Source organism: Dicentrarchus labrax, unplaced genomic scaffold, assembly GCF_905237075.1.
Source record: "Dicentrarchus labrax unplaced genomic scaffold, dlabrax2021, whole genome shotgun sequence".
NCBI classification, from domain to species: Eukaryota; Metazoa; Chordata; class Actinopteri; family Moronidae; genus Dicentrarchus; species Dicentrarchus labrax.
Genome location: NW_026136720.1, coordinates 16786553 through 16809054, shown reverse-complemented (window position 1 = coordinate 16809054; position 22502 = coordinate 16786553). Strand labels below are relative to the sequence as shown.

At 38.9% G+C, this 22502-nt stretch overlaps 4 protein-coding genes across 5 annotated transcripts in view; 1 reads left to right on the top strand and 3 right to left on the bottom strand.

The window, feature by feature from the left end:
- The window catches only part of LOC127353082 (potassium voltage-gated channel subfamily D member 2-like), a 33585-nt gene extending 29609 nt beyond the window's left edge, over nucleotides 1-3976 (top strand). For both annotated transcript variants that reach the window (XM_051382063.1, XM_051382064.1), the window contains one exon: nucleotides 2567-3976. In XM_051382063.1, coding sequence (XP_051238023.1) covers nucleotides 2567-2744 — 178 coding nt within the window. In that variant the 3' untranslated portion in view covers nucleotides 2745-3976. The remainder of the gene's footprint in view (nucleotides 1-2566) is intronic.
- An 11-nt stretch (nucleotides 3977-3987) lies between these two features.
- Nucleotides 3988-9532, bottom strand: LOC127353084 (dopamine D2-like receptor). The gene is made up of 2 exons (XM_051382067.1): nucleotides 5184-9532; nucleotides 3988-4832 (listed from the first exon to the last, which is right to left on the bottom strand). The coding sequence occupies exons 1-2, from the start codon at nucleotides 6747-6749 to the stop codon at nucleotides 4677-4679; spliced, it is 1722 nt and encodes a 573-aa protein (XP_051238027.1). The 5' UTR covers nucleotides 6750-9532; the 3' UTR covers nucleotides 3988-4676.
- On the bottom strand, nucleotides 9236-11866 carry parietopsin. Its single transcript, XM_051382068.1, has 4 exons — nucleotides 11080-11866; nucleotides 10268-10596; nucleotides 9862-10107; nucleotides 9236-9730 (listed from the first exon to the last, which is right to left on the bottom strand). The coding sequence occupies exons 1-4, from the start codon at nucleotides 11438-11440 to the stop codon at nucleotides 9575-9577; spliced, it is 1092 nt and encodes a 363-aa protein (XP_051238028.1). The 5' UTR covers nucleotides 11441-11866; the 3' UTR covers nucleotides 9236-9574.
- A 75-nt stretch (nucleotides 11867-11941) lies between these two features.
- Nucleotides 11942-19944, bottom strand: nt5dc3 (5'-nucleotidase domain containing 3). Its single transcript, XM_051382066.1, has 14 exons — nucleotides 19545-19944; nucleotides 18678-18862; nucleotides 18230-18304; nucleotides 18079-18134; nucleotides 17715-17805; nucleotides 17490-17627; nucleotides 16530-16590; nucleotides 16169-16271; nucleotides 15320-15421; nucleotides 15065-15146; nucleotides 14857-14943; nucleotides 14137-14277; nucleotides 13567-13631; nucleotides 11942-13289 (listed from the first exon to the last, which is right to left on the bottom strand). The coding sequence occupies exons 1-14, from the start codon at nucleotides 19828-19830 to the stop codon at nucleotides 13031-13033; spliced, it is 1731 nt and encodes a 576-aa protein (XP_051238026.1). The 5' UTR covers nucleotides 19831-19944; the 3' UTR covers nucleotides 11942-13030.
- Nucleotides 19945-22502: the final 2558 nt, after the last annotated feature.

Here is a 22502-nt window from a genome sequence, read left to right as displayed (position 1 = left end):
TATATAGACAATGATCCATTATAAAGTAAAAAAAAAAACATATTGTCACCGTGCAGTGAAAATCATCTATCTCCAAATTTTTTTATTCAGAAAATTCTCTTGTGTCTTAGTTTTAAAAACCCTCATTTTATTGAATTAAGTCTTAGTTTTAAAAACCCTCATTTTATTGAATTAAATGCATTGTCACAAAGCTTCAGTCAAATTAATATTTAATTAAATTAATTATCTAGATTTTGGAGATACGTAGTTTATCTATACTGGTATCTATCTACAGATAGTTTTGGTTTTATTTATCCTGGTTTGAACATATCTGTTTCTGAGATTCTTGCTTCCAACCCAATACAATGAAAGTTAATGGAATTTTGTTGATGGCCCTCAAAGGAATATTAAAAATCTGCAATTTTTTCCTCCAGAAACACTGTGCCTTATACTCTAGATCTCTTCTACGAAACAGATAGTCTCTTCTCTCTGTGAAAATTGTTAAACAGCTTGTTCTGTGGATTATCCAGAGCAACTAGGACGCTGTATCTAAAGAAGCTGTTGAAATGTTTCGATATAAGCAGCACAAATAAAATTCCTTTCACCTCTATAACACTAGAATTCTCAGAGATGGATATCTCAGTGCTGTAAAATGTGCTATTTTATAAATTGGGTGAAATGATACCCATTACTCTTGGTGTGAAAAATGTCATACAAAGGTCAAACCATCAAACTATCTATATAGTACCTTTCAAACAAATCTAATGCAGTTCAAAGTGCTTTAAAAGCCTGACAAAACACTGACAACTGGCAAAACATAGGATGTTTAAAAGGATTGAGAGACTAATGCACACCAAAACAGAAGTTAATTGAATAAAACAATAAAAGATGCGGGCATCCTGATAGCGCTGGTGCCCAGAGTACTTGCTACAGTGGCAATGGGTTCAACTCCGACCTGTGGCATGTGCTTCCCTCTCTCTCTCCCCCTTTCCTGTCACTCTTTAGCTATGACTATCAATTAAAGGCAATAAAAGCCACAGAAATATGTATAAAAAAAGTCGATGGGTGATAAAAAGATGGGTATACTATAATAAAAGATCATACAAGCAATAAAAATAACAACAAAAATAAAATAATGAAATATTCAAAATCAATTGATTAAAGTAAAAACTTTAATTAAATTAATTGATGAAATTAAATGGAATAGAATAAATAATGATAAACAGTAAAGTGTCGTTAAAACGAAATAGAATGAATGATAATAAATAATTATAAATAATAAAACCATGAAATTATAAAATACTAGATAAATACTACTTAATAGATGGGTTTTTAGTTTACGTTTAAAAAAGCATTTCTGATCAGTAGTTAGGCGCAAGGCCATGTAATGTTTCAAAAACAAAACAAAAACGTGTAACCAGTGTAAATACTTTAAGCTTGAAATGTGCTGTCCTTTTAGTCTTAGTCAGCACTCGTGGAGCAGAATTTTTAATTAATTGTTGTTGATTTACTGTTTTCTTCGGTAGACCAGAAAGGAGAGCTTTACAGTAGTCTAGCCTGCCAGTTATAAAAGCGTGCATCAGTCTCTCTGTGTTACTTAGAGAGAGAAATGGCTTCACTTTAGAGATATTTCAAATTAAAATCAGAGTAAAAAAATTTATTTCTTGCTTCTTAACTTGGGATAGGGTTAGGCCTTTGCACCAATGATCAGTACTTCTGTTTTATCCTAGTTGAGCTATAGAAATTGCCTCCAGCCTCCTGATGACACTGCCCAAGTACAAATTAAAAAGTAACAGTCCCAAAATTGATCCTTGCGGTATCCCACAAGTAACCTTATAATATCTGGTGAAGTGGTCATCTATTGACATAAAGAAAATCTTTAAAAAAGCAATTTAAAAGCAATTCCGGACAAGCCAACATGCCCACTTTATCTGAAAGAGTCTGTTGGTCCACAGTGTCAAAGGCAGCAGTCAGGTCTACTGGCACCAGAACTGCTGTCAAGATTTGTTCTGATATCATTCACCACTTTTAGCAGGGCTGCCTCTGTGTTGTCACGTGTCCTAAAACCTGATTGAACCATTTCAAATTTAGTGTTTGAATTTAAAAAAAGTATTAGCTGATTAAAAACGAGTGTCTAAAATTGTGCATAGAAATGGGGGGTTTATTATTCTAAAATTACTGGGTGTTAAAATATCCAGGTTCCCTTTCTTTAAAAGGTGAGAAATTGCTAATTATTTTTTATGGTTATGACTGCCATTACATGTAATGACATTAATTTATTGTGTGAAACCTTATTTCACATGCAGCAAGACAGTACATACTGTACATAGTCAATTATACAGTTTATGTGTCACATGCATGCAAAAACAACACATATATATATATATATATATATATATACATATGTATACAAGATACTCTACATTTAAAAGAGTTGTATTTCAGATATACGTTATATTCCTCTACATTGTGATCTCTATGAAAACTGAAATAGACATTCATGAGCACTCATTTTATAACAGGTGTGGTGCAATACATTCACAAGGTCAGGCCTCTCACCCTCTTCTCATCCTGTTTTCTTTTACAGCCGCTCCAGCCTGAATGCCAAACTCGATGAGACTGTGCCCTTGAAATGTGACGAACCTTACATCACTCCCTCCATGGTCAGCCTATCTGCCCCAGTGGTGACCTCATCCGACGGCCACGGCTCCACCACCACCACCGCATACTCTCAGAGCAACATTGTCCGAGTATCTGCCTTGTAGATGTCATGCCTATCTGATCAGCTAACTGGTCTCAAGAAGCACCAGATGCTGAGGAGAGGGACCACCGAGCATCAACCTGCCATAATCTAGAGGGATTATAAGATTAGCAGAAGTCGGGGTTTTTTGAAGTAGTGATCTCATCTGATGTCAAACTCTGCATGGTATTAGAGTGATGAATGGACAGCTGCCTTGGAAATAAAAGCAAACCAGCAGATCTTGCTCCATTAAGCACAGCAGAGCAAGGAAGTGTTGGGATTGCGTGGTTATCGTTGTTGCCTAAAAATACTGAGAAAAAACTTTATTTTTGAATATGTAATGTAGTTGTATTTGTTGTCTTCTGATTCAAAGGAGGAAAGGCAGATGTTAAAGGTCACCCTTGATGGCCTCTGATGACAAAGCACACATATTCATTAACTGAGGGCCATCTTTGTGAATATTAAATCAGTCTACTTACATGTTAGAATCATTCACATCGTTCACCACTCAGTTAAATAGATTGTTTTGAAACCCCTCAGTTAACTGGTATCTAATAATCCCCCACACAGTTGTAAATTCAGAAAACATACATCAGCTGGAAGGGATAACTGTTGTGAATATTCATTAACTGACTCATTAACTGGTTGATGTCATCGCTTGATGAGTAAAATATACTACACATCCTGACATGTTTGTGAAATGTGCAAGTGAAAGTCAAAATGACAAAAAATTGTGTTAGCTTACATATTTGACATTCTGATATGGATCTTTGTGAAAGCCACTGTCATTGATTAACAATTGATATTGAGAACTATACAGGGTACATATTAGTTAGGTCACAAGGTAGAAATATAAGTGAATGTTCTCCGCAACACTTAACTGATACTAACCCTAATGTGGACACATACAATTGACCTGGAGAACAATATGAAAGAGTGTAGAACATTAATTCCATTCAGTTCCTCTTAAATTATAATATTCATAAGCGAGACTTAGTAGATTTCACTGTGTTAAAGGGCCATTTTGTACATTTTTCATATTGTAAATATCTCGGTTAGAACTTTATCAACTGCATTTGAAGTTGGCTCTTCTTATTTCTAGATTTAGTTGACAGTTGTTGGCATACTATTTCTGTCTGTTAACTGGTTGAATTAAGGATTTGCATGCTGTCATTGCAGAATTCTGTTTTATTAAAAGTATGTCTCTTCTTGTTGGAGGTTTATCAGTAAAAATGAGATTGATGGAAGGAAACACAATGAGGCTGGTATGTTGTGATGTAAATTCTGCAACACTTTGCTTTTAATGAAATACAAATCTTGTCATGGAGTACATATATAAGAGGTAAGGAAAAGGGACAAATAATCACACATTGTGCAATTGGTGCAGTGGATAGAATAAATACTGTAGCTCTACTGAAACATCCATTAAATGACCCATGTCTTGTTTTTTACTAGAACACAATTAGATGGATTTCATAATGTTTGCCTGATTACTCAAAGAACATCACTAATAGCAGGATGAGATAATAATTAGGTGCTGCTGGAGGACATGTGAGGACCTGACTGGCCCAGTGGTGGGTCTTGACTGCAGGGTCTCTGGAGACAGACAAGCAGGCCTCGGTGATTGTTTGACAGAAGACTCAGCAGCGCCCACCTGCTGAGCTGATTGTGTCGGTCCAGGCTGCTTCCCACAGCATGCAGCGCCTCTGCTCTGCAGTGTTTAGAAACTGCTGAGATGTCAGCCAGAATAAAATATAACTCAACTCAGCGGCATATAAAATAATAGGCCTCCTACACAAATAAAATTTCACACTTTGACGTTTGGGGTTTAATTTAGTTAATATTTGAACAATGACAAGACAAATGTTAACCATTGTATTATTCAGATACATAGTGAATATTGAATGTGGTCATCTGGTCTAGTGCAGGTCAAAAGTAGACAAAAGTGGAGATATTATCATTTCTTATTGAATATGGATTTAACCTTGTTTTTAAGCCTATAAAACTCTGTCCGAAACTGAGGGTTCACTGCAGCATATATTATTGGGTCACTCAGTGATGTGATGCAGGCGACAGAGACTGACAGAATCTCCACGTCCCGAATGACTGTGATCTAAAAAATATGATAGAAAATTCAAAAGTGTTAGAGAACAGTAGGTATGTAACGGCTATCAACCTGTAAAACAAAAGCTTTCAACCTTGGATTCAGAGACCTACATGTAATCACTTGTTATGTAGACATGGTTATGGACATTTTTGTTTGTTTGTATGTATCTATGTGTTGAAAATACATTGCTGGTGTCATTTTTAGGACCTAAAAGTGAGTTCACAGTCCAGAAACAGTTAAGAGGCTTGTAAGGCTTCCACTACAGCAGTATAAGAGCACAATTATTTACATTTATTAAACATTTTTCACATACAAAATGCCAGTAAAAATTGCACCCCTACCTCTACAACTACTTACCTGTGTATTCTTGTTTTTGTGTACAACAAAATTCATCAGGATGGTTATGATCAACGGCAGCCAGAATAAGAGGAAAGTTATAATTATGTAGCCAGCCCGCTTAGCCATTTTACTTTCCTTCTTTTTTGTCGCTCTCTCTTTACTTGCTTTTGAAGGCATCATGCAAACAGCACCTTCCACCTCCACATTCTCTTTTGCAGCTTCTGTCTCAGGGACTTTATTCGAGACTGGAGTTAATGAAGACACTTGATCTACTGTAGCAACAGCAAGCGTTTCTCCCCCGTCGTTGTTCTTAGGTTGTTTTAGTTCACTCACTAATACAGAATTGGATCCAGGGGTTTCTAACTGTGCAGGTGATGCAACATGGGGGCTGGTTTCTTTCATTTCAGAGGGTGCTTTGTCAATTTCCAGTCTATCTTTGGACTGCTTTTCTGTGTCGAAATTGCTTGACACCTTCTGCGGCTTTGTGGTTGAGCTCTTAACACTAGCAACAGCATCTCCATTTGATGGGTTTGCTTCAACTTTCTTGGCACAGGGATCGGAGTGCTCTGTTTTTAAAGGCCTCTCCTCAGTCTGTGCTGCAGCCTGCATTGCAGGTGGGCGAGGTTGTTCTGTCTCCAAGTCGGTTAACTCCAGGGTATTTTTTAATTCTGTTTTATTCTCCGAACCGATGGAGACACATTGCAGAGCTTTTGTTGAGGTCAGTAAAGCAGCTGTGGAATCTTTCTTCAATGAATTTTGTTCAGCTTGTGTCACTACTTCCACCTGAGCAACACTTTTGCTCAAGGTTTGGTTTTGCTCTGATTTTTCGCGTCTATTTTCCACAGCTGTGGTTCCTTCTTTCTTCTGATTATCTTCTGTTTTGTCTTTTTTTGAAAGAGGGAAACTACCTTTGTCAAATATTTTGCGATTGTGCGATCTCACAAGGGTAAATATGCGAGTATAGAATCCAATGATGACACCAAAGCAAGCTGCCCAAAGTGGGAACAACATGTAAAGTCCAAATGTGTCATATGAGGATGATGTTTCTCTCTGTAAACCTTTACATCTCACATGCACGGGTGAGTCCTTTACAAATACCAGACAAAACCCAGCCACCACAATAGCCATGGTCCATGTGACAGGAATCAGCACCATAATCCGTCTTCGCCTCTGAATGGTTTTGAAGGGTTGTGCAATGGCCTGGTATCTCTCCGCACTTATGCAAGCCAGTGTCAACAGTTGGATGCAGCAGCTGAAGGAGAAAGATGCCACTTGTGTGTCACAGATCACATCGTCCACATGTCCCCTTTGATACACAGTCACGACGATGGTTAAGAGAATGGGGCAGTCAATGACACACCTCAGAATATCTATAACTGCAAGATTTACCACCAGCGCATTGTTGGAAGTTTGCAGGGATTTTTGGTGATAAACTGCCAGTATGACAAAAATATTTGCTGCAATCCCCACGACAGAGGTGACCAGCAGAATCAAGCTGTTTGCCAGCACAAAGGTGATGTCAGTGTATTCCTCCCAAACGGTGCTGTTCCCAGAGTCCCATGCAGGCGCAGGCTTGCTTCTCATCTCCAGGTTCAAAGAGTCAGCATGCTTAGTTCTGTATCTTCACTCTCAACATACAGTAAGACTTGTAGGAAAGTGATTCTCCACTGAATGATTCATATTTACGGGTGAACCTGCAGCTTGGACAGATTACTCCAAAGTATCCGCCCTTTTCATTATCACTCCCCAGCAGCAGCAGGTCACCTGGGAGTCCTCGCTGTTCACATTCATTAAAAACTGTGCTGTGTATTCACAGTATAGACAACTGGAAAAAAGGATGGCTGTTTAGTAATTGAGAAGTGCTTGCGTCACTATTGTCTCAATCTTGATGTACAACTTTTGAAAAACCCACCAGGGGCTCACAGCTGACATGAAATAATGCTGATTATCATGGCACTGTGTCGCATAGAATATGCATATAGTGTGAAGTGAACAGCTGTCCGTTTGATTTAATACATTACCACACAAAGGTTAAAAGCTATGGATTAAGCATGCCAGATGGATGACTTGGGAGTTTTTGAATTGGCTAAGGAAATAAAGGGAGCCGTGCTGCTGGATTATAGCATGACATTGTGTAATCCTGTTTGGAGATAAAGTGTGAAATGCTCTTTGCTTCAAATGTGCAAGCTTATGGCCTATGCCAAATCTGGGATTAGATCAGCACAATACATTTTCCTCCTGTCCATTCTACATATTAGATTTATCAAATGTCCTGAAATCATACAGATAAAAAAAAAACAAAAAAAACCTGGAAGTTCTGGAAAGAAACTGTGGTGAAACACAAAACAATTAATTTTAAACTATAACTGTAAACTCAGGATAATATGCAACTTGATAAAACAGAAATGCTGAGACAAAAGAATAGTTGCAAATGAAAAACACTTAACATACGTCTTTAAGAGCAGATTTATCCAACAACACAACCGTAGAAAACATAGCACTGAACAAAGTCAAAGGGAGAATGAACTCTCTCTCTATGCTTATGGTGCTTCAGGTATTCATGTTGGGGATTGGACGACTGGATTTCAATCTGACCAGTGAGGGACAGATGTTTTTGAGGGGGGTGCCTCTTCACTTGCTCAAGAGACATAGAAATATTTCTGTCGGCTTTTGGAAAAGATAGATTGTCAGATTCAAGAACCATTATTGCAAAGTATTGTGAAAGTTGCTGAATTGAATCAAAGTTTAATAAATATAATAAAATCATTTCTCAGCAAAACAAACATATAAATTAAAAAAAATTAAAAAACAATTAAATGAAGAAAATCACTAAATATCCCTCTTAGACATCAAATCACCAGGGCCCCTTGATAGCTCATTTGGTGGAGCTGTCCTTGTTGCAATGGCCATCGGTTCGATTCTAACCTGTGGCCCTTTGCTGTGTGTCATCCCCTTTCTCCCCCATTTCCTGTCACCCTTAAGCTGTCACTATCAATTATAGGCAATAAAAGCCCCCCCAAATGTATATATGTACATAAGAAATCAAATCACCAAATATTGAACTGTGAATTAAATCTCTAAACCTGGCTAAACCTCAGCCAAAAAAATCACAATCCTAGTTGTTAGCGCAAATTTAACAGTTGTACTTCTCTCTAGCTGTGTCCTTTTACTTCATCTTTATTCAGTGATGCATATTAATCTTTTCTGGTGACTCAGTGTACGCTCAGGCATGTGCCACATAAGACACGATGTCCTGGGTTTGAATCAGCTCAGAGACTTTTGTTATTATGTCATACTTCCCTGAACTGTTTAATCCCCCTCCGAACAGTCTATAGAGACAAAAGGTGAGATGTTGAGCAAGCTTGCTTGACAAGTGCACCCAAATTTCCCTTGTTTTTTGATTTTGTGGTATCGTACAACTTATTTAATCACATTATGTCATTCTTATGTATTAGGCCAGTCTGAAGGAGAGCATATTATGTTGCCTTTGCAATTTCCCTGCAACGGAATAATTGTGCTGAGTAAATCATGTATTTAGAGCGCTTATGAGTAGAATGATGCCTTTATGTACTGCAGCGATCTAATATTATGTGTTTTGTGCAGCAGATTTCTGGGAAGTTTGAGTGGTGGCAAAAGGCTGGACTTACATTGCATACTCCACGATAAGTACAATTACCTTGCATCGCTGTCAGTGTTGATGACATGATGGAGTTGGCTATTGTTTACACTGATTTCATTTATACTCTACTTTATATAAATCAATATTTCATGCCACAGAATGCATTACACTGAAAATGTTAAAACGTTTAAGTGACTTTCAGAAAGAAGGAAATATTCTCAGACTACATGAAAACAGGTTTGGTGTATTTTATTTATGAACATAAATTCAGAGGTCAAATGTTTTCACTTTGTCTCTGCAGTCCGGCTGTCTTTGTCTGTTAAAAATGCATGTAAATGAAGAAATTACAAATGAAAACCACATTTGTCACAAAACCATTTCAGTCAGTGATTTCTGTCCTTTCTTTTTGCCAATGTCCCACATGCATACAGTACACGGCTGCAAACACCAATATGAAAAAAGTAACAGTTTATTGATCTAAACAAATCACACAAATAAAAGCATTTACGGAATACTCTTATCGTTCAAGAAAAATTAGATGGACAATAACTACAGGAACACCTGGCCTATAATGCCATTCAATAAAATGCCAAAACAACTTAGTTTGTTTCCACTTATTTTGTTCACCTTCTGAATATCAGCTATCAGTCTCCGAGCTGAGTCTGTTCTCACCGGACTACAGTGACCTTTCTGAGGGACATGGACCTGTATATGTGCAGGTCTGTGTCCTTGACTAGGCACCAATAAACAGTGACAACCATTACAGCTTCTTGTTTTTTGCCGGAGAAAGTCACAGAGGCAACACCTTGCTGTACAAGTTGACGCTCTTGCCCAAGGAAGCCTGCCGGCTCCTCCTGTTCAAGGAGCACATGTTGATGCTGACGCTGGTGGGCACATGGGGAATGTAGTGGCCGCAGGACAGCACCTCCAGAGTGGCATCACGGAACTGTTGGACACATTAACACCGTCAGGAAGTACATGAGCATGAAGTTCACATGCAATTTAAATATGGGCTTTGCGGGCCCTCAGCTTGTGCATCTTAATTTGTTACAGCAGATATACACTTTAGCCGCTTACCTGCTTGTTAGAAAGGAAGTAGATGATGGGGTTATAGACAGGACTCGTCTTAGCAAAGTACATAGGCATGGTGGCAAGCAGTGGAGGGATGTAGATCTCTGGATCCACGACTACCACTACTGACAAGATTGTGTAGGGAAGCCAGCAAATAAAAAAAGTTATGATCATGGCCAGGACCATACTAATGGCGTGATCATTCTCCTTCTGGCTGGAACGCCCACCCTGGAGCTCCACACTCCTGTTCAGCTACGAGCAGAAAGCAAATTTGACACCCATTAAAAGCTAATAACTTGTTTTAGTCTGTGGGTGGTGAATTGCAAACAGATGAGAATGGAGGTATGAATTTTAAATCAGGTTCTAATGGTGTAAGAGTGTAATAAATATGCAAAAGCCTTCACAAGCTTACCTTATTCATGGATTTGAGCACTTTGAAGTAGCAGTAGATGATGACTATAACAGGTAAAATGAAGCAGAGGAGTGTGTAAAGGATGAGATAGCTGTAGTTGCTCCACGATCTCTCCTCCCAGGCCAGTGAGCAGGAGGTCTGGACTCCCTCAGGTCCGTAAGAGCTCCAGCCAAATAAAGGAGTCACAGCCCAAAACAAGCAGAAGATCCAGACGAATAGCAGCCCGATTAAGCTTCTCCGCATGCTCAGCTTTAGACCAGCTCTCGGCTTACACACCACGTTGTACCGCTCGTAGGCAAGCAGGGTCAGAGTGCAGAGAGACACCAGACCTAAGAAAGAGAAACAAATTACAAAGAGAAGTCTTAGTTTAGAGATTTAACTGCATCATCAAGTCTTTATTAGGGAATAGAGTTTGTTCTGTTGTCATAGAGAACATCTCCTATATCCAGTATCACAACTGGGAAAACTCCATCCACTGAAAAGATCAGGAGAGCTTGTTGAAGTTGAATTACAGAATTACAATGATCTTAAATTCAGAATAAGGCATTTTTCAAACAAGGAACATGACATTTACATGTCAATTTACATTTAAGATCTGATGACAGTAGAAAGACATTTTCAAAAAGCATTAAACAAACACATATTTTAAAACTAGAATATATTCTGAGTTTAATTGAAAAAATATTGCAGAGGATGGATATGTTAACCTTACTCTTTGAGTTCTTCAATAATGAACCACCAGCCACAGAGACAACAAAACTGATCTCAAAAGTTTATACAACAGAAACTGCTCTCTCACAAACTTCACTTACCAAAATAATTGACTGCAAACCCTTGAAACACGCAGGCTGCGTGGCCAATGAAGAAAGAGCCTTGGTAGTTGGTGATGGTGACGACCAGGGAGCCGCACAGGCCAATCATGAGGTCGGACACAGCGAGGCTGAGAATAAAAACGTTTATAGGCTGGAGGAGAGACTGATTCTTCAGCATCACGGCTATGGCGAGGCCATTGTTAAAAACTGATAACACTGTGTTGATGAACATGAGGAAAGAAAGTATACTGTAGCCCAACCGGGGGAAGATGGTGGGCGCCACAGTCGCCAAAGTGACCACATCGGGGTGGATGGATGGAGGATGAGAGCCGGAGCTCCACGGCGTACTGTTGCTGTCCATGGTGCCTAAATGAAGTCCAGCTTTGGTGAAACAACTGTGAGGCCAGAAACTGAAGCCGGAGACACTCCGCTCAGCTCAGGACACAGCGTCATCGATCTTATCATCTGTGATCCCCGTTAAACCACTCCGCTTCTCTTATTTTCCAGGATCGCAGATTGTGCACCTGTTCTGATAGAGAAAGCCCCAAATGCAATATGGGAAATTGGTCCCTAACACGATTTGGAAGGGTTAATCCCAATAAACCAACCTGCTATAATGGTGATTGGAAAGTTGAGAGAAATAAGGAGAGATGAATCTTCAAAATTATTTTTCAAATCATGAACTATTTCTTCCTCTTGCTGATTATAAAGGGCTAATTGAAAGGGGGAAAAAAGAGCATAGGGCACAAATAGACCCACACATTCAATAAACACATTCCTGCTAATTAAACCTAATTACAGAACAATTATCCAACCACAATAAGTTGATTTAAATTCATGACATAAACATGTGGCAAGGTCATTAAGCCAGTTCCATTTTAATAAATAGTGAAATAAAAATACACTTCAGTACATATTTGAAACTACAGAAACACTGATAACCCATGAGGTCTCGGTTGTGACCACTGGTATTTAAGAATTCCCTTTTCTTCAAATAATTAAAAACTAATATTCCAGCTTACAAATATATTCTCAAGCCCTCATTCCAGCATGTGTGAAAACATTTCACACGTTTTTTGTAAAAGTGTCAAACCCACAAAACCCACTGCTGTCTTCACAGATCAAACAGCAACACTCATGCTAAATATAGCAATGATGCTCTATATTCTCCTGACAGATATTAACATTTCTAACTGCTTAAATGAAACTTACAGGCTGTGTTGTACTGTATTGTAAATACAAATATCTCAGAACATAAATGTGCAATGTGCATCACAATGTGCCGTTCAAAGTGAAATGAACTAAGATGCTGGGTGGCAAAATTTGAAAAGCTTGATTACAATAAATTATATCAGACTATTACAAAAATATATACATTGCAGTAATGTGCACATGAGATTAAGGCAACAAAGTCTGTCATTTAAATGTCACATCTGAGTATTTGCATTTCACTGAGTCTCTTGTATAGTTGTGTTACAGAGCTCCAAGATACACTTGATGCGTGACTGCTCCCTATTGTTTAGATTGTGTAACTGCATCATCTTTGTATAATCTCTCACGACCCTTCTCTCTCCCACACACACCAAGACACACACACATGCAAACCTAAAACAATCAGTGCATCCAAAGCTCCAAATTCTGTGTAATAAAAATGTAAAATATATAAGTATCCATGTTTTAAACATTAAAAATGTCAAAATGTTCCTTCTGTCATTTGGCTGAAAAAGCAATAAACCCACTGTTCTTCTTAAAGACTGAATAATTTGAGAGGAAGTATGTAACTAACTAGTTTGAAGCTTAATTAACATCAACAGTTTACATGATTATTACCAATTATACACATAAAATGTGGCATGCATCATCTAAAATGCCATGTCACAAAACTTAAACTAAAGTAAGCAATGGAGAACCTTCAGTCCTCCTCTTTATTTTGGAAGGCCTTCTTCTCTCTCTAATCCGAATTGGTCCTGTGGAGCTGCGAGGAGACGCTAATACCAGCAGGACTGTGTTCGGGCCAGAAGGGGGACTCGTGCTGCAGGGGAGTACGGCGGGGGAAAAAGGTGTGCTGGAAGTCGTAGTTGAGCAGGCAGCTGATGGAGGCCATGTAGATGTCAGCAAAGCGCGAGAGTCGGCGTGAGAAGTAGGTGGGGTTGTGGTACGTCCGGAAGAGACTCCCGAACTGACCGTTGAAGATGTCCTTTGTCTGCGACCTGCCATTAAAACACATTTATACCATCAAGATGAGGTTATCTATCTATCTATCTATCTATCTATCTATCTATCTATCTATCTATCTATCTATCTATCTATCTATCAACCATAACATTATGACCAACTGGGCACCCTGGTGGTCATAATGTTCACTTCCTGCCTACTATATCCCACCCAGTGACAGGTGCCATGATAGTCAGTCAAGATAACTTCACCTGTCAGTGATCATAATGTTATGGCTGATCAGTGTGTGTATATATATATAAATTACATTACCTCATGGCTTCTCTTTCTCTGATCCACTCATTGACGACAGCTTGAGATGCTGGATCCCTGTGGACCTGTTTGGGAACAGTGCATAGAAGTTAAAGGGGGCACACGGATAGCACACCTGGTAGAGCGGGCGCCCCTCTCTCTCCCTCCCCCCTCTCTTGTCACTATCAATTAAAGGCAATGAAAGTTAAAGGCCTAGTGTGTAGGATTTAATGGTATCTAGCACTGAGATTTCAGACTGCAACAAACTCGCCTTACTCTCCCCTTCCAAGCGGCGAGAAACTGTAGGAGAAGAACGCGAAAGGCCCTGTCTAGAGCCAGTGTTTGTCTGTTCTGGGCTATTGCAGAAACATGGCGGACTCAATGGAAGAGCAGCCTCTGTACATAAAAACGACTCATTCTAAGGTAATTATACAATAATGAAATTAATGAAAACATACTTTAAGCATTATATGCCATTTATTGTCAGTAGATCCTCCTAAATGTTAAACACTGGACCTTTTAAAACAGAAATTTCAGGGTGGAGGCAAAAAGCAAAAGACAGACACAAATGTTTTTATGAAGTCTCCTGACCTGCATCTGTTCGATAAGTCCAGTCAGTGCCTGTAACCAGGCCATCATGTGCATGTACTCCTCCGTGTTCATGATCTTGATCTCCTTCCTGAGCTCAGGGATGATGGCGCCCGTCCTCCAGCCATGTTTCAGTGTCAGATCCTGCAAAACAAGATACAGACGAACAGTTTTTACACCCAGGAATTCAGCAATAATAAATGAAATGGAGTGCTTTAAACAATTTCACAATGCTGACATTCCAATACGCAGTAAATGTAGTAGTACAGATAAAATGAAAGAAAATAGACTTGCAGTTATGTGCATAAAGCTCAAGTAAAGACTGACTCAATCTCACCCATGTTGCGTAATTCTGACTTTATTCTCAGAATTCTGACTTCAAGGTCAGAACTCACATATTTTTATTAAATGTGGCCCTAATCCTCTTCTGTAATTAAATGTGGTTTAGATTAGGTATAAAGAATTACACTCTTCAGTTATTTTAGTATCTTTGTTCTATTTCAAGCATTTGCTCAGTATCTAACTATGTGCATCTTCTAACAGAACCTTAAGACTCAGACTATTGCATATAGGAATTAACTTCCAGATACACTGGATTTAAATGGAGCATGGTCAAAGCAGGGCTCCCCTCTTTGTTCATAATATCATAATCTTTCATACTACAGTGTTTTGTGTAGTTATAATGAGCCTTTTGTTTGAATATATGCCATGGATGCTGCTTACTGCCAAGTCACTGTAGATATGATCACCAAAGTAAAGCACTTTGGATCCTCTCCAGCCGGTGAGTCTCAGGAACTCATAAAGGTTTCCCTACAGTGATCAAACACACACAATAAAAAAAATAACAAATCAACCATATATTTTTATATGGTGCATTGAGGAGAAATTTGCCAAGAATTTTATACTGGCATGTCATTCTCTGCCACAACACCTGTTTGTAGATCTTCCCTTTTTCCAACTTGTGAATCCTGTCCCACAGCAAAGCACCTTTGTCTGTCACTCGCCTGAAAGGTCTGGGAAAAAATACACACAAACAAATCTTACCCCCTTGTAATATTGGCAGCTCCCAAACATACATAGCCTAATCTTTTGTGCACAAATAGTTGACACGGTCTACTGGTAACGATGTGGGCCAGCGAGGCCCTTAATGCGATAAAAGAGACACAGCATGGACACAGTAACTTACTTTCTCCTGTCATTGAAGAAACCAGGTTTGTCGGCCTGAACAATCACAACATCGAAGAGGTCCATCCAGTCCTTCCCTACAATGTAGTGCATTCCTCTGTCCCTGAGAAGGACAAATATTCGAGACATAACCTAGTCAGCAACATCTTAAAGCTCACCATGAAGATAAAAAACACTTGAGCTTAGGGCACAACGATGCACTAGCATAATATAACGTAACATATCAATCTTTAAACATCAATCATAACAATCTATCTTGTACTCTGTTAGTATGACTTTAAATTAAACTGCCATATTACTGTCTACGTTGTTGTTCCATGTTTGGTGCAAAAAGAATGAATTGGGTGCACATCCAACCCCGTGTACCCCAGTATAGGAGTACAAAAAACAGCAACAAAGCAAAAGAAGAGGCTGTCTGTGCACTGAATTTTTTTTCAGCTTTTTAAAATGTGGATAGATTGTAAACATGTATAAAGAATATAGATCCAGGAGGAAGTCAAGGTCAAAACTTTGGAATTTGTGTGTGCGGACAGCCTCTCCTTTTGACTGAACGTAAGAAACTATTACATCAAGGACATAGGTTTCATGTTTTTGGGCTGTGGAAAGCCTTTTGAGGTTGGATATGCATAGCTGGTCATTTTGGGCAATCAATCCTGACTTCAAAAGAGGCTCACAGTCAATGACTTCCAATGAATTACAAACACTTGCGGACAGAGAACCCTTTGATGTTACCCATCTATAAAACTGGTAACATTACACAGCAGCACAAATTAAATATTAGTATGCCGATACATGACGTTTTTAATGAATCATGCAGACAACCACGTGCACTCTGTTTGCTCACACTTACACAAAGTCAAATGGGCTATTGGTAATGAGGAACATCTTTTTTCCATGCTCTGACAGCTTCTTCAGCACAGCGTGACTTTGCTCACCATAGCAGATGAATTTCTCTGGAAAATGAGAAAACAGAGGAAGAATGAAGAGGTGGGCTGTGTGTGTGTGTGTGTGTGTGTGTGTGTGCGCATGTGTGTGGGGTGATACTGATATAACTTGCACAAACAAAACTGCACTGCTTTTTATTTGTATATCACAGTCTCATTATTACTGAGTTCCATGTTCCATGTTTATGTCCTGGCAACTACTCAGATGTGGCCCAATAATATCTTTTATATTAGCTCCAACAAAGTAAATAAATCAAAGAACATTACCAATATCTGCCTCCACCGCTCGGTACATAATTCCCTTGACGTGAACATCTCTAATGGCTTCCTGTGAAGAGGAAAAAGTAAACAGCCAGGAAGTCATGACTTCAGTGACACAATGTTAGCATTCAGCTCCAGTAGCAACACTTTGCTCTTTATATAAACAGTTGACTTGGTAGCACAAAAAAAGTGCATCTCTGAATACAAATTAAATATGAAGAAAGCAGCCCGCGGAGTTACTTTGGTGACATAGTGAGAAAGTTTCCACAACATTTTCAACAGTGTACCTTTGAATCAGTGAAAAAGTAAATAGACTCTCCCTTGCAAAGTTGCACATTTAAAGGACGTTTATGAAATGCAAACATTATCTGATGTACACAAAAGTAAAAGGAAACGTAAGCAAATCGACGGGGTTAACGCTGAATAATTAATCGGGCTTGGCAGGAAAAAATAAGATTGAGCGGGGTGTCCTTCAAAAGATATGAGAGGCACTCGCAGAACAAAGAGCCTGTGTGAGGGCTTTTAATGACAGCGATCTGTCAAAGACGCAACACTGTGTCACCAAGAACAGACAGGACCAGCGTGACAGCTGCCCTCAAAGGGAGAACACAGCGCTGATTCCTCGTCACTCTCCCTCTGAAGTAACAGAGCCCCCAGAGAACAGACGCAGATGGCTGGAGGAGGGACTTGCTCGACTAAAATTAGACACCGGTTTTCAGAGCTAAAATTAAGATGGTATTGAATGGCTGGAGTATCACAGCACACTACAAAGGTGTAAAAACATTAACATTTATGTACATGTGCAGCTATTTAAAGTCTTAACACACATTGACCTCTAGGAGATACAATAACTGGGAATAGCAGAATGCTACTGAGTCACCTTGTCAGATTATTGCAGAAATATTGTATGCTTGTATGAGTTTGTCAAAACATCAGAAACGGTAGACCAATAACACAATAGTTCACCTTTACGTCTTTGTAGAGATGGACTGGCTCATAGTCGATGTTGTGCCTCATGAAGAAGTCATTGACACAGGACAGAAGGGTCATCTCAGGAAGGGAGAATATGTCCATGAACTGTTTCATGGTGTGGCCATGGGAACTCTGCAGGACAGTGATTAACATCATTATATTCTTTTGTTTGTGGTTGTTTCTGTAATGTCATATAGAAAAGGAAGAAAGGATCATCACCTTGCCATAGAAGTCGCTCATGATCTCTAGAGGTACGTGACTACCTTCATACATGGCGATTACTTCCTCATCAGGAACTGGATGAAGACCCCTGAACAAGACACACAAAATATCGAATCCTTAGACAACTCATATTATCATGTCATTTATAGCATGCGTAACCTCCTAAAAGTGATGATAAACTAAAGAAAAGCTGTAAAATGTATAGCCTGATATATTCAATGATTGCATCAGTAATATAATAATATAATACACATATCTTCTCTAAATCTGCTGATTTATTAGAAAGAAGCATGCTATATTCACACAGTGTTTCACATTTGTCATCAGTGTATTATTTAATAGTAACACAGTGCACAGATACCTGTAGACAGTTCCCAACTGGATGTAGTGAAAAGCATCAATCTTCATCAGCAGTGCCTGTAACAAATTATTCAATATTTCCACAAAAATTAGCTTCAACATACGGAGCAGTACAACTGATACAAAATATAAAACAAGTGAGACCTTCCCACCTTCTGAACGTCATAGTGAAGTCCTCTTACAGCAAAATCAGGAATATACTCATAGTTTCGCAGACCCTCTGGATACTAAAATAAAAGAAGAGATTTTCAGTGAGAGCAAAACAGGACTTTAGATCAACTTGATCTCAAAACAACTGAGCAACATCAATAGAGTAAACCACAAGGCTAATCCATAATCCAATTATGTAGGTAAAAACAATGCCTTATTATTGTCATAGCCCACTTTAAACGTTAAATGAGGGCTGATTATCCCGTCATAAACACAGGTTTCTACCAGAGTATCTTTACTGGAAATGTTTCGGGGGTTAAATCGTTCTAGTGGGATCTTGACCTGATTCTATATGACATATTTTTATAGGCAAACAAGCTAGGAAACAACTGGTTGCATATCATTAGTTTGCAAATTAATTTCAGTTTCATTTTAGAGAGTCACACACACCCTGAGGTTAGTGATAAGGATGTCCCGCGCTATGTCGAAGATGAGGGTGTGGAGGTGTCTGGAGTAGAAGGCCAAGGTGTAGTCGTAGTCGAAGCCATAGATCTCAATGTCTCGCAGGCTCATCTCATTGTTGGCAAAAATGGTGTTGGGGTTGACTGAGTTAGTGGATATGACTGGCAACAAATCTAAGAGTAGAGAAACACATTTTTATTATTTTGCAGTTTCCTTCCATTTGGGAATAAATTACTTTTGAGTACCTGCACTATTTCTCAGTACCACCACTCTCTAATGAAAATTGATTGAAAAGTTGATTCAAACCTTCTCTGACACATTCTCAACAAATACTGGACATTATATACTGCACGTATTTCAGTATTATTGCATGGCGTCCACCCTGTTTGCAAAATTCTGTAAATATTTGGGTACGACCACGCTCCTTGAAGATAATGGGTATGTTGGTTTTGAATTGGTGTTAAGCATTGGATAAAATACCTGGAATGCCTTAGAATATAATACAATGCACTTCACATAATTACTTATATATATATATGTAGAAAGAGAGAGATTTGAAAACTAAAGTTGCCTGTTATAAGCTTCACAAAAGGTGGCCTTAATCACACTGCTAGTGTTCATGTTCTTTTGTCCATCCCAGTGAAACAAATAGCCAATAACTACTGTACAATATATTATTATTATCAGATGTGCAGGAGGAGTTTATTGATTGAAAGGCTAACTTGAAGCTGTAGAAATGTTTGTTGCATTAGTCATCAGTTATAACAGGGTTATAATAAGGCAACAAGAGTTTTGTGTTTGCCGCAGTGCTGTATCTTAATGGGTGAATGCTACTTTTTTCTATTATGTGCCTACCTTCAGTCTGCTTTTTGGTCTCATTGTAAACAGACCACAGCCTATCTGTCATGTCCTGGCCGTCTGAAGAGCTGCTGCAAACAGATGCTGCGTAGCTTTTGCCTCTGGGCTGGTGTGACAGTAGTTGACCGACTCCATGTGCTACAGCACCGAAATTCCGTTTCCATAAGCGAGATCTGAGCGGCCGGTGGTGTAAACCCTGCAGCACATTACAGAAGATATTCGCCTTCTGCGCACAGTCCTTGAGCTTCAGAAGGGACGACAGGGGGAAAGATAAGGGCGCCATGACTCTCTGGGTGGCAACCCGTGTGTAGGTCGCTGTGAACTCCTTGATGATTGCATTCAGTTGACGGACTCGTCTGTAAATACCGAAAGTGTCCCTGAATGGTTGCTTAGTACGTCACTTCCGCGTTTGGGAAGGTCCCACCCAACCAGCCAATCAGGCGCCGGTGCGTCTCTGGTTCAGTGGCTTGACTGAGCAGCTGCGATATTGTTACCAGATACGTATTAAATATGCATAATCCAGAAAAGGACCTGTTGTTATGGTTACTGTGGGTAGGCCAGTAAGGGTGTCTGTTTCTCTTGCATTAAAAGACCGGAGATTGAAGTGACATAAATGAATATAATCATGGAAAATCAAACTTTAGACTTTTTATAACACACTTGTGAGTTCAACTAGACTTAATGTGCCATCATTTTGACTTAAAAAGTCCAAAGTTTGACTGAGTATCTCATTATTTGATACTTTGAATTGAATTTCTCCATTCTGGATTAACAACATAAATATTCTTCTTCATTATTCTGACTTAGTACCTGGTAAAATTGCAGTAACTCATGAATGCACTGAGATATCAACCTGAAACTCTGAACTTATGGGGCCACCACTGGAGTGCAGAAGTACATCAAGTCAAGAGAGGTTAAATTTTATTTATATAGTTTAAAATCACAAATAGTTTACCTAAGGGGGCTTTACAATCTGTACAACAGTCAACCCTCTCTGTCCTTAGACCCCCAAATAGGGTAAGGAAAAACTCCCCAAACAAACCTATTTAAGTGGTAAAAATGAACTGAACCTCAGGAAAAGCCACAGAAGAGGGAATCCCTCTCACAGGATCGACAGACATTCAATAGATGTTGTGTATACTGCACAAACCAAGAAAATCACATTACATACAAATACTGATGACACCATTTCTGATACATGAAGATTATAAAATATATGTGCAGAATGTGGATCCAGAAGGAAACAACATCAGATGTCACTGAATGAGACATACAAGCTCCTCTCCACCATGGAGATCTGGAAGAGGACAGAATGGATCAGCAAAAATATCACAATATACACATAACAAAAATACAGATATATGGAAATAGTAAAACATGAGAGGAAAGTAGGATCCAGGGAGATGGTGAGGTTCAGGTGTCTTCAGGTAGAACCTGAGACACACAACCTCCTCTCAGCCATGGAGATCTGGACAAGGAAAGACCACACAAGCACAGAAGAAAGAGCACAGCATTCACAGAGATAGGAAAGACAAACACAGAGCACATATGCAAACATTATTCTACGTTCAAAAAAATATGCTAAATCAACTGACACCTAAACTCACCAACCACTGGTACACCTGTACAATGTAATGCAATCCAACAGCTCTGCAATGAATTCTACTTTTAAGAAGCTTATAAGTTTATGTTTGACACTGTTAGAAAGGTAATAAAGGTTCAAATTCTTCTTTATGTTTATTGCTTAGATCATAGTGGTTAGTGGTGTTGTACTGTGCATTATATTATTATATAATATATAATATTCCAGTATTCTGCCTCTCTCATGTATATAACTGAAGTCCAGTTCAACACCACTGCCAACTACAACCTCAGTAAACATACTGTTAAATTAATAATAGCTCTCAGATAGCAATCAAAACCAAACATTATCATCTTTGTGAAGGCAGAATTTATGGCAGAGCTGTTGTATTGGACCATATTATTGGTGTGCCTAATGAAGTGGCAGGTTGAGTTTATTTCTCCACAAGTCTTCATTCAAATGCTACCATAGACACAGACATATTCATTATCCATAACCCTTCAGCTGCTTTTTCATACAGATTAAAGCTAGCAATTCAGTCTAGAGTCAGCTTTTCAACCAACCTTAAGACATTTCATATCTTTAATACATTTTTAAAGCCAGAAATGCAGTGTAGCGTCAGCCTTACAACATCTCTCTCTCTCTCTCTCTCTCTCTCTCTCTCTCTCGCTCTCTCTCTCTCTCGCTCTCTCTCTCTCAATCTCTCTCTCTCACACACACACACACACACACACACACACCCCACCCATAACTGTAACTCTGTAACTGTAATAAGTGATATTTGACACCTGTTGCCTTATGCTATACTTTATGACCGGACACACACTCAGACACACCGAGCAAGCAGCACAATAAACAATGTGCACATTTGTATGATAATGTTACCCCCTATTTATCCATTACTGATTCCAGTAGAATATATTCTTCACATATTGATCAGCCTGTGTTTGGAAAAAAAAAAGACTGTTTGCCATAATTTGCATTTTCAGCTCACTAACTGAACATTACCACCTCGTGGACAAATATGAGTGGTGCACATATATTCCCATCATTCAATGTGTGCTTCCACAGCAGCATGTGAGTACAGTGAATCCACATCTTTATAGGAACAACACTGTAGTATAAATACTGTATATATACATGCCTAGATACACATTATAAGAGACACAGAATACAGAATACAGTCAGTGACAATAGACCCATAAACCAAACCGTGCTTGTATCTTCAGTGTCATCAAGTTTCAGTGTGACCCTGGCTGTGATGTTGCACAAGAAAATCAAAGTTTAACCAAAATGTTGACTGTGATTTCTTTCCTTTTTTCTTTCTTTTTTTTACACAGAGAGATAAATTTTAGGAAGTGATGTGCTGATTA